This window comes from Eptatretus burgeri, chromosome 4 (genome assembly GCF_056783735.1).
Source record: "Eptatretus burgeri isolate ZD-2024b chromosome 4, Ebu_testis_v1, whole genome shotgun sequence".
NCBI lineage: Eukaryota > Metazoa > Chordata > Myxini > Myxiniformes > Myxinidae > Eptatretus > Eptatretus burgeri.
This window is the reverse complement of record NC_140964.1, coordinates 90,711,643-90,724,849: the sequence shown is the minus strand read 5'-3', so window position 1 is coordinate 90,724,849 and position 13,207 is coordinate 90,711,643. Positions and strand designations below refer to the sequence as shown.

The window sequence follows — 13,207 nt, the reverse complement described above, 5'->3', positions numbered from 1 at the left end:
ATGATTTTGCTCCGAGTGAATGAATGTGTGAAGGAATAACGGCTGGCTGTGGAATAAGGACAATGGGAAAACAAATCCTGCCCAACCGCCCTGATGATGAAGAACGAGCTGTTCAGACATCCTTCCACAACAAAAACCGTTTGAAAACATACGGAAAGTGAAAAACGGACAAAAGCAAAAAGCACCATAGTTAAACTTGTATTCTCTTTGTATGGAATTGGGGATCATTTCAGACAAATATTATATCACAGGAAAGCAATAACAGTTCTGATAAGAGATTCCAACAAAAATTTTTTTTTTTTTTTTAAATGGAGATTTTTCAGTTTTTGTTTTGCATGAATAACCTGCAGGAACCAATCAGAAATCACAACCTGGAAATCAGGAACTGCGGATTGGAATAAACAGGGCAATGATGCCACCTAAGAGACTCCCATTACATGGACATCTACAGATTGCATCATACAAGGCTGCATGACCTCAGAACCTTGAGCAGTTTGTGGTTTTGAGTCCCATCCCAAATTTGCATTCCAATCAATTCCCAAAATGCTGTTCTAGGTCGTGGAGAACTTCATTCATGAAAAGGTTGCTTCTCAATTCCATTGAGCTCGGCTGCTAATGCAGCCAGCCGTTTTGGTGGCTTTACAATTCACCGGAAAGCCCACTGCAGTCGCAATTAAGACCGTACAACAATGGACTCCGATCCTAGGTCCCCTGGATAACCAGCCTTATGGTATATTGGCGTAGCTAAACATTCACACAAGGGTGGCTTGATGCGAAAATGCCACATCAGAATGGGTGGGCTGAAGGGCAGGTGTATATGGGTGGCCTGTAAAACGAGGCCTTTGCTGCATATCCACCTGGTGATTCTTGCTGGTAATGTTACGACTTCTTGTACTCTATACGTTCCACCTTGACATCATCACCGATGAGCTGATAAACATAAGTGACAACTGTAGAAGCTTGGATGTCCATGAGCACAAAGGATGGCACAATGTTGCTGCAGACACATACATGCAGAAGATGAAGTTTCATATTCACATCTATTCAATTTGAATCTATTTCAGGGGGATTTTCCAGAACTAATCTTTCAGTAGTGCCCAAGTTGTCCTGAAGGCATCAAGATTCACCCACAAAAGTGTGGATTAGCACTACGTATAGACCAGACCAAGTGGGGCAAGCAGATTATATCCTTTCCGAAACTTCCTCAGTGAGCCAGCTGGGTTTTTTAACAGCACACCAAACACGATATGGTAATTCCCCTTCTTCATTTGTATGCAGCACAAGGCTGTGGGGGTAACATCATTGGCTGAGAGCATGGTTGTCCCACTGCTGCAATGCCTTCTACAGGTGAGGACAGGAATTTGTAATTTGGCCGTAGCTACGGTGATAGCTCGCCCACTCTTCACGGACACAGTGGGATCCAACGTCCACCAACTAATGTTGGCAGACGGAACGCCTAGTTTAATGTCTATCCGAGGGACGGCGCACACATTGATGAATCACCCTGCCTGTGAAACACTAGGATGAGCATTTGCAGCCAGGCAGAGATTCAAACCCAGGTTAGATGGCTTTGAGGCAAGTGTGGTTACCTCTAGGCCATCCTGACACCCAGTAATTTCCCAAAACGAACTCTGTTTCCAGAAGCTCAGCATCCAAAATAATCCTTAATACCACTGCCTTCAGCTGGATTTGAATGCACAATTGCTGGGATGTCAGTCTGGTGTCATTACTGGAATATTAAAAAAAAAAAAAAAAAAAAATTGCAGGTTAATGCATTACAAACCTGTCTAAGACACTGAAAGCACCAGTAGCTGAACCAGGATTGATGTAAAAGCGGTTGTCGTGCTCAAACGCCTCAAACCGGTGCGTGTGTCCTGAGATGAGTATATCGACATCAAGCTGGCGTTGGAGCAGGGCCAAGCTGGCTGGATCCCCCCAGGGCACAATTTGATGCCCATGTACAAGGCCCACTCGGAATTGTCCCACCGTTACCACTTTCTGCTCTGGATAGATAATATTCTGAGAATGAAAAAATGAAAAGAATTAAGGTTAGATGACCAATATATCAAAACCATACGTAAAATGTATTGTACAAGCATCCCATTTCTCAATGGATCACGACCATATACAAAGTTTTATTACCCTCCGTTTGTCTGTTTGTCCGCACAGAACTTTCGTGTTTTTCTCTGCAACCGCTTGTCTGATTGAGACGAAATTTTCACCATTGGTGCGACGACGCATGTAGAATGACGTCATAAAATTGTCACGTGGTGTGGTATTATATAGAATTATTTAATAAAATTATGACGTCATAGGTCACGTGGTGTGGTAGCCATATTGGAAAACTTTGGACCTCTGTATCTCTGAAACAGCACCAAGGAAAAAATTGAAACTTGGCCCATGGGAAGTACTCATCACGGGAAAGAGTTTGATTTTTATGGCATCGCAGGTGCCTTCGTTATGACGTCATAATTGCTCATGTAAAACGCTGCATCTAATCAGTATGAAAATTTTTGAGGGTCAACGAGGGATAAAATGGTCTACAAAAATTTTTTTGACATCAGTCACATGATTCGGCAGCCATATTGTTTAAAAAAAAAAAAATAAAAAAAAAATCTCTGAAATGGCTGAACCAGTCATCACTACCAGCATTTATAAAAGTGGCAGTTCTAATTTTGCCTCATCAATTATGTAACACACCAGGACACAAACGCCACAACACACCACACAAAACAAGCCCTGGCGAGTGTCAGCAATCTCTGATTGCTCTTTTTCTTGTTTTATGTTGCTTCAACTACAAGACAATTCTATAATCAACAGCGTTCAAAACTGCCACTGCCTGAAATCGCACTCTTATTGCACCAAGCTGCTTTCTTCACTCCAGTTATTCCTGTGTTGACAACACTATGACAAAAACTGACCAAAATCATTACTTTAATTGCTACACAGTGGCGCATTGATTCGGGGGGGGGGGGGGGCAGACGGGGCGACCGCGAAAGTTGATAGTGTGCCAAATGACACCCTCAAACAAAAAACGTTTTCATGCTCCATTTGGTTGTATTGTATATAAATAATACCACGGACTCGTGAGAGCACGAGAAGCAACTTTCATCACACCATGTTTTACATTTTAAACTCCATGCTACGTGTCACTGTGTCATGTACATGTTCACGAACTCTTTCCAACATTCAGTTTCACATTTTTCATAATTACTAATCACCTTGGCACAGTAAATAAATAAATCCAGATTACGGTGTTAGCAATTATGGGGGTGTCTGCTGCATACATCTCTTATCTCGTATCACGAGGTTTAATGTACATTCTTTAATATGGAGATCACCTGTAGGCCCAAGGGCTGTAGGGGTGATAACTATTGGACGTCCGTTTCGCAATGACGCGTCAATCAAATCCAGTCATGTCTCGCCTACCGTCCAGACCCAATCAGTGACGGCCAAGATCACGTGCCAAGCCCATTCATTAACTTCGTTTCAATGTCTTGTATTGGAATCTCCACTTTCTTATCATGTCACTCTCTTTATATGTGCGTTCATTCAAGGATAATTGTAATCAGTGCTCTTTTACAGGCTGAGTTTCCTTAAGCCCAGCCCGCGCACGCACGCACACGAAATGCCATGCCGTGTGAACAGCGTGTGAAGGGAAAAAGCGAAGAAGGCACTGGTGCTCCATGGGTCTGGACAAAACGGTAAACATGGTGAGAGGCCTCAGAGAATGTGTTGGATTAGAAAGATACAATCGCCTGTAAACTGTCGAGCCTGGGTTCAAATCCCAACGTAGCTAAAGACTGTTATCCTGGTGTTTCACAGGCAGATAATCTCACCTTCCCTTCCTCTGCTGCTCTGTCTCATCAGCTCTAGCCTCGAGTCTAGGCCATAGAAATACCACACCATGCTGCATGCATGTTTGATGTAGTTGTTAACGGCCGTCTAGCATACCTGACTGTTGTACTGCTTCAGCATTAAGCTTGCCTTTCACCAAGCCCAGGTCCACTTGGACGAGGGTGGGGATTATAAGTTTGTTATTATTCTTGCCAAATGGTACGAATATTATTATTCTTGTTGTTAATATTAGCATTAATAAATGCTTTGTTGCAACGTTATCATCGTTTTTGTTATTTTGTAATTATAATGCCATGCCATGGAAGGACCTATCAAACTGCTCGATCCACCTCAACATGGCATACGTTTACAAACATGGGAATTCTTCCAGATTCTTTGTAGTTAATTAACCTAATCAATTCAGATCATTTCTAAATGTAAATCTATTCTCATTTTGAACAGCTTCCAAGGCTCTACTGCTGGGGAAGCTTAGAGCTCTTTCATATGGCACCCCAATAGAAATTCCAGACTACGCTCGTGCCTGTGGGGCGCCATTATTGACCTTTCGCCCCGGGCGCCACAAACCCGAACTCCACCACTGGCTACACAGTAAACCAAAGGGGTCACGAGGTGCTCAGCATCACTTCAGGTGATTTATCCAATGCACAGTATGGGTAAGCTATAATACCAAAGTGGTATCCCAAGAGCAAGCTGCTTCAGCTCATGTATATTATATATATATATATTATATATCTCTGTTACAGGACCATTATTGTATCATGTAAACCGAGACGGATCACCCTTCCGCGGGTTTGAAGCGAGTGCCGTGTGTGCGTGCGCGACGAGTAATGGAGCTGAGTGTTGTGATTCAAGCTTACGTGAAGTCAAGTGCATTGTGGTTGGTCCGATCATTTGTAGAGTGTACGAGGTGCAGTGGGACGCAAGAAGCACGCGGGCCACCATCTACTCCGCTTTATTGCGCGACCAGAAGCACACTGCTGCCACCCCTAGCGGGCGAGGCATGATATACGAAAACCCAATCACGTGACACAGCACACTCCTCCCCTCGTAAAATGACCCGTCACACGATGAACGGACAATCACAACATGACCATCTGAAACCCATCAACACTCATAATCCTCCAAGTACCGCGGCCACACCCTGACCCACCTTGGACGGGCAGCGCCACCAGACAGCCCAGGCTCAGACGCCTCCCGGCTCGGTCGAGGTGACACCCTCGCCGGACTCGCACTTTCCGCAACACCAGCCACCCCCGACCGCCCAGCCTGCTCGACGTCCCCGGGTAGGACGGCATCAGGCGAAGACCCCCTTGGCGTCGGCCCAACCAGCCCCGGCGACACAACGTCACAACACAACCCTGACCCTAACTGAACAGCGATCATGCATTTGGTCCACGTGCCGCTTCCACACATCCCCACCATCAGTCCGCACCATGCAATTCGCCGGCCCCAGCACCCCAGAGACCACCGCCGGCACCCATTTGGAACCGTGGAAATAATCGCGTACCATTACCCGCTGCCCCACCTCGAAGCTGCGCAGCCGCGACATTGCCCCACTCCCCGACCCTTCAGGCCGCAGCAAATCCAGCCTGGACCGCAAAGCCCGTCCATAGAGACGAATGGCAGGCGAATCACCCGTGACAGGATGAACTGCGTTCCTGTAATGGAGCAAAAAAGACATCGACCACCGTCTGCACAGGTGCAACCCCCCCCCCTCCCTGCGCAAAGCCCGCTTCAACATCTTGACAAACGACTCAGCCTGCCCATTCGTCTCAGGATGATACGGTGCGGACCTTAGGTGTCGAATACCATTCTGGCGCATAAACTCATCAAATACACCCGCGATGAACTGCGGACCATTATCAGAGACCAGGATCTCCGGCAACCCTTTATTAGCAAAGATCGTCCGCAGTTTCTCTACTGTAATGTTTGCTGATGTAAGCTGCATTACTACAACCTCCGGCCATTTAGAGAATGCATCGATCACAATCAAAAACATTTTGCCATTAACCGGTCCCGCAAAATCTACATGGACCCTCTGCCAAGCTCGGTCTGGCACAGGCCAGAGACCCGAAGCTCGACGCGGGTTATCAGCATCTGTCTGGCACGTGGCGCAACGCTTAGCCAACTGCTCAATGTCTTTGTCCAACCCCGGCCACCACAACAGGCTACGAGCAAGACTCTTGGTCTTCACGATGCCAAGGTGACTGACATACAGTTCATCCAAACACCGCTGCCTGAACTTCGGCGGAATCACGGTCCTCATTCCCCACATTACGCACCGTTGGACCAACGACAGCTCCGCTGCGCGTGACGTGAAAGGTTGAAATGCCGGTTTCGAAGGCAGATCGCTCCAATTCCCCGTAGTAATCGCCTGGACGACACGGGCAAGCACCGGATCACAAGCCGATTCGACCGCGACATGCCTGGCCGCGACCAGCCCGCTTTGGACCTGGCCCAGCGCGAACACATCGACCCGGTCGCTCAACTCAGACGCAGCTGGATCCTCCGCACACGGCAAGCGTGAGAGCCTGTCGCAGTTAGCATGCTTCTCGGTGCTTCAGAACTGAATATCATAATCGTAAGCACCCAGAAACAGACACCACCGCTGTATTCGCGCGGCTGCTACCACCGGCACCCCGCGTTCGGGTCTCAGGATGAATTGAAGCGGTTTGTGATCCGTCTGCAAAGTGAAATGCCGCCCCAGCAGATATTGATGAAACCTCCGCACACCCCAGACGAGGCTGAGAGCCTCACGCTCAATCTGGGCATATCCGCGCTCTGCTGTGGACAGGGTCCGGGATGCAAAACAAACAGGCCGCTCGGAACCATCGTCCATCCTGTGGGAGAGCACTGCCCCGATGCCATATGCAGAGCTGTCGCATGCCAATAGGAGCGGACGCACAGGCTCGTAGTGCACGAGGACCGTATCCTCTGTGAGCAGCCGCTTGACGCGGTCGAACGACGCCTGGTGTGCAGGCCCCCAAGCCCAGCGCTCGTCCTTCTTGAGCAACCGCGTTAACGGCGCAAGTTGTGAGCTGAGCCCGCGCACGAACCTTTGGTAATACTGGGCCATACCAATGAACGAGCACAGCTGCGTCTTGTCGCGAGGCGGTGGCATGTGTTGAATCGCTTCCACCTTCCGAGGACCTTTCAACAGCCCCTCCGGCGTGATGATGTGCCCGAGGTATTCCAAGCGCTGCTTGAAGAACGCGCACTTGTCCCTGTTCAAGCGCAGGCCGCACGCTTCTAGCTTTGTCAGCACTTGGGCAATGTTCGCAAGATGCTCGTCCACCGTTTTCCCCACAATGAGCACATCGTCCAGGTAGGTCTGAACGGGCAGGCCAATGCAAACCTGATCCATGGCTTTCTGCCACAAAGCTGGGGCCGAAGCAATCCCAAAACAGAGTCGGGTATATCGATAGAATCCTTGACACGTGTTGATTGTCAAAAGCTCGCTACTCCCGGGATCCATCGGCAGGTGAAAATATGCATCACGCAGGTCGAGCTTCGTGAAGTATTGACTCCCCGCCAATCGCGCATATATTTCATCGATTGACGGCAATGGATATTGCTCCACACTGAGCCCCGGGTTAACCGTGGATTTGAAGTCCCCGCACAATCGGACGTCTCCATTCCGTTTCAGCACCGTGACAACCGGGGTGGCCCAATCCGAGCACGACACCCGTTCGATCACTCCACAGGCCTCCAGCCTATCCAGTTCACCCTTGACCTTGTCCCGCAGGGCATACGGCACCGGACGCGGTTTACAAAACCGAGGAACCACCCCCTCCTTCAAGAAGAGTTTCGCCTCCATGCCCTTGAGTTTCCCAAGGTCGTCGCTAAACAACCCTTGATGTCTTTGAAGAATCTCATCCAACTGATCCTGCCACTGGCTCGGCACGGGTTGCACAAGGTGAACTGCGGCCCAGTCTAGCCTGATGCGAGCCATCCAATCTCGGCCGAGGAGAGACGGCCCGCTCCCCCGCACGACGTACACCCGAAGCGTGGCGACCTGGCCCTGGTACCGCACAGACACGTCTGCCATCCCGACTGGCGTTATCTTCTCGCGGGTGTACGTGAACAACGTGAGGTTTGACCTGATAAGCTTCAAGCCGTTGAGTCTACGCGCGGTCTGTTCGCCGATGAGCGACACCGCTGCTCCCGTATCGACCTGGAACGTGATTGGCGTTTCATTCACTTCGACTTCCACCGTCATCGGGCGCGCCGTCGCCGGGCCAATTGAAAACAGGCTCAACAACGGCCGCTGGTTCCGCCCCGAGTCGCCTCGCACATCGCCGTCCATGACCTTAACGGTGGCCGTCGCCCCACGGCACACACGCGCCAAATGACCCACCTTGTGACAATTCAAACACACGTTGCCTTTACACGGGCATGCACGGCACAGGTGTCGACCTCCACATCCCAAGCACGTCCGCGGGGTCACCCCGCCACACGCGCGGCCGCGTGGCGACGTCCGACCCGCATCGAAGGTCGTGTGCGCGTCCCGGGGTGCTCGCGACCCCGCGTGGCCGGTGATAGCTCGAACATCCCCGCGAGTCTGCTCGACCGCTGTAGCCGTGCTGACCGCCGAGTCAAATGTAATGGCTTCAACCTTCAGCCGTAAAACCGCTGAAACCATCTTCGCATCTCGTAAACCAGCAATAAAACGATCTCTGAGCCGAGCTGGCCGCTCCCCCGCCGTGAACTTGCAGGCCACGGAAGAACGCTTAATCCGCGCCACGAACTCAGCAACGCGTTCCTCTGCCCCTTTCGAGAGGCGATCAAACTGGAATCGAGTGAGCTGCAATGACTTCTCCGGCGCCATGTGAGCTTTCATTTTCTCCACAATGTCCCGAAACGACAGCTCGTCATCCCAGGGCCTGTTCGGTGCCACTAAATCACCCAGCAGCCGATAATGCTCCGGCGAAAACGAAGCGAGCAAGATCGACTTCTGCTTGCTCTCGTCGACCACATCGTTCGCGTGGAAATAGCATTCCAATTGCTCCGAAAACAATTCGAAGTCGTCCCCGTCGAAAACGGGCATAAGTCCGTATTCAACCATCCTCATCAGCCAACTAGAGTGTACGAGGTGCGGTGGGACGCAAGAAGCACGCGTGCCACCATCTACTCCGCTTTATTGCGCGACCAGAAGCACACTGCTGCCACCCCTAGCGGGCGAGGCATGATATACGAAAACCCAATCACGTGACACAGCAAAATTTGTACTTCACAACATCACATAGACAGCCGAGGACATTCAGCTGAAACCACCAAGGATATCTCATCCAATTACAAAATTACGTGGACGTGCAGCAAGTATCAAGACATCATGGATACGATACAACTACAACTACGACGCACACACCTCGTCGAAGTCCCCACGTACTACATGCACATCTCCGGCAAGGCCTTTGAGGTAATCAAAGCTCTCCTTTGTGCAGAGATTCCCCGTGCAAAGGATGTGCTGGATCTTTCCCGGCACAAGGAGCTTCTTGAACTTTTCTGGCAGCGAGTTGCTGCGATACGGGATATGCAGGTCCCCCAGCACGAGCACCAGCTGCACATGTTGGAATGGGGAGGGGGTGGGGGGTTGAGGTTAAAGGGAAGCAGAGTCTAAAGAGTGTTTGTGGGGCAAAGAAGGGAGGAGGAGGGATGAGGTGTGAGATAGTTGAGGAATGCAGTGACAACAAAGACACCGGTTCTCCAATGGATCAATCACTACATCATTCATCTTGACAGTTTGTCCGTCATCGTCCGAATGACAAAGCTGTCATTACTAAAGCAATATATTATTCATACAACATCAACTAGCCAACATATTCGGTTCCAGACAATACGAGGCCTGTAAAAACGATGTGCACTATAAAAAAAAACTACGTGCACTGCACAAAATACGTGCACCGCACAAACTATGCGCAATGTAAAAACAACTACATGCACTGTAAACTATGTGCACTGTACAAACAACTACGTGCACTGTACAAACAACTACGTGCAATGTAAAAATAACTATGTGTATTGTATAAACAACTGTGTGTACTGTACAAACAACTATATGTACTGTACAAACCACTATGTGTACTATACAAACAACTATGTGTATTGTATAAAAAAACTGCGTGCACTGTAAAAACAACTATGTGCACTGTACAAACAACTATGTGTATTGTATAAAAAAACTGCGTGCACTGTAAAAACAACTATGTGCGCTGTACAAACAACTGCGTGCACTGTACAAACAACTACGTGCACTGTAAAACAACTATATGTACTGTACAAACCACTATGTGTACTATACAAACAACTACGTGTATTGTATAAAAAACTGCGTGCACTGTAAAAACAACTATGTGCGCTGTACAAACAACTGTATGCGCTGTACAAACAACTATGTGTATTGTATAAAAAAAACTGCGTGCACTGTAAAAACAACTATGTGCGCTGTACAAACAACTGCGTGCACTGTAAAACAACTATATGTACTGTACAAACCACTATGTGTACTATACAAACAACTATGTGTATTGTATAAAAAACTGCGTGCACTGTAAAAACAACTATGTGCGCTGTACAAACAACTGTATGCGCTGTACAAACAACTATGTGTATTGTATAAAAAAACTGCGTGCACTGTAAAAACAACTATGTGCGCTGTACAAACAACTACGTGCAATGTAAAACAACTATATGTACTGTACAAACCACTATGTGTACTATACAAACAACTACGTGTATTGTATAAAAAACTGCGTGCACTGTAAAAACAACTATGTGCGCTGTACAAACAACTGTATGCGCTGTACAAACAACTATGTGTATTGTATAAAAAAACTGCGTGCACTGTAAAAACAACTATGTGCGCTGTACAAACAACTGCGTGCACTGTACAAACAACTGTGCGCTGTACAAACAACTGCGTGCACTGTACAAACAACTACGTGCACTGTAAAACAACTATATGTACTGTACAAACCACTATGTGTACTATACAAACAACTATGTGTATTGTATAAAAACTGCGTGCACTGTACAAACAACTATGTGCACTGTACAAATCACTATGTGTACTATACAAACAACTATGTGCGCTGTACAAACAACTACGTGTATTGTATAAAAAACTGCGTGCACTGTAAAAACAACTATGTGCGCTGTACAAACAACTACGTGCAATGTAAAACAACTATATGTACTGTACAAACAACTACGTGCAATGTAAAACAACTATATGTACTGTACAAACCACTATGTGTACTATACAAACAACTATGTGCGCTGTACAAACAACTACGTGCAATGTAAAACAACTATATGTACTGTACAAACCACTATGTGCGCTGTAAAACAACTATATGTACTGTACAAACCACTATGTGTACTATACAAACAACTACGTGTATTGTATAAAAAACTGCGTGCACTGTAAAAACAACTATGTGCGCTGTACAAACAACTACGTGCAATGTAAAACAACTATATGTACTGTACAAACCACTATGTGTACTATACAAACCACTATGTGTACTATACAAACCACTATGTGTACTATACAAACAACTACGTGCAATGTAAAACAACTATATGTACTGTACAAACCACTATGTGTACTATACAAACAACTACGTGTATTGTATAAAAAAACTGCGTGCACTGTAAAAACAACTATGTGCGCTGTACAAACAACTACGTGCAATGTAAAACAACTATATGTACTGTACAAACCACTATGTGTACTATACAAACAACTATGTGCGCTGTACAAACAACTACGTGTATTGTATAAAAAACTGCGTGCACTGTAAAAACAACTACGTGCAATGTAAAACAACTATATGTACTGTACAAATCACTATGTGTACTATACAAACAACTACGTGCACTGTACAAACATCTACGTGCACTGTACAAACAACTACGTGCACTGTACAAACTATGTTCAATGTACAAACTATGTGCAATGTACAAACAACTGTGTGTACTGTACAAACTATGTGCAATGTACAAACAACTATGTGTATTGAATAAACAACTATGTGCAATGTACAAATAACTGTGTACTGCACAAACAACTATGTGTACAAGATAACAGAACCCGGCGAGGACGTGGTACACAAGGTGACAGGTAATACAGGTCGTTAAAGGAAATGAAAGTAGAACCAGAAGAAATTCGCACGAAACCCCACCCCATCCCACCCCACAGTCATATGACATCGCTCGAACCATTCTTGCTATAGATCCCATTACTATTACAGCAGCAATAATAACGAGTTTGGGATATACATTGAAAAACGAGTAATACTTATTCGGAATCATTGTATTATTTACCATCTTTTACTTCAACCAGCAGAATGAAGGATGAAGGATGAACAAGCAGCGACACCCGACGAGTTAACCATGCGCTGATTGGTTAAATCGCAGCGATAGAATTAACCAATCACAGACGGGTTTATTAGTCGGGCGTTTCCTCTTCCTCTCAATTTTCTTATATCAACATAAACTCTTTTATCTGTTGCAAACACACAAAGTTGCCATGAATTCAAGAAGATTAAGAAGTAATTGATATTTTATGAAAGTCTTTTGTTTCACGCATTAAGTGCGAAGAGTCCTTTTTATTCCTGAGGTAAAAGTACACACTTATTTGTCGTCGTGAAGTCTCGAAAAATATTAGCAAAACATATTTTGTGATTTCGAAGAACATTACTCAAGGAAACGTTTACCACCTTTGGTATTAATGGGAATTTGACGGGACACAATGGCACCTCGGTGACTTTTTCAGCTTCAACTTTTTACTTGTTAATTACATCCACCATATTATGTGAAATTATTTTTGCTTTCTTCCTTCTCTCGATGTTGCGTTTACTTTTTTTTTTTCTTCAAAATTTGATTTCCTATTCAGTGTGTAAATGTGAGAATCGTTTGGTGCGGTGTATAATACGCGACTTCACTACTGCTGTTTCGTTCTCAATCTTACCACAAAAAAAAACAGTAATTTCCACACAAGATGTCATTGAGAACACGTGGTGTCAGGTAATAATTATTTAGTAATATAATCGTTATTGTAGGGGTGATAATAATTATTAAATGTAAACGGTGTAATGCGGTGTATATTTAGAAATCTAGTTCTTGCGCATTGCATTATTTATAAATGTAAAGGATTATAAACTAATTTTAAAAAGATGAATCTGTCAGTGCGACTAATCATCAAAAATAATCAAAAGCACAAGTTAAATGTCCTGTAATTACTTTGTAATATCACGTGGTGTGTGTGTGACACAATATCGGGTGTTTTCAATCCCTTTCGATTGCTTTGCATTGTGGTAGATAAAAAAAAGTCATTAAACGCATC

At 46.1% G+C, this 13,207-nt stretch overlaps 1 protein-coding gene across 1 annotated transcript; it reads right to left on the bottom strand.

The window, feature by feature from the left end:
- Positions 1–426: 426 nt before the first annotated feature.
- On the bottom strand, positions 427–12,325 carry VPS29 (VPS29 retromer complex component). The gene is made up of 4 exons (XM_085879281.1): positions 12,187–12,325; positions 9,227–9,418; positions 1,784–2,019; positions 427–997 (listed from the first exon to the last, which is right to left on the bottom strand). The coding sequence occupies exons 1-4, from the start codon at positions 12,187–12,189 to the stop codon at positions 880–882; spliced, it is 549 nt and encodes a 182-aa protein (XP_085735407.1). The 5' UTR covers positions 12,190–12,325; the 3' UTR covers positions 427–879.
- Positions 12,326–13,207: the final 882 nt, after the last annotated feature.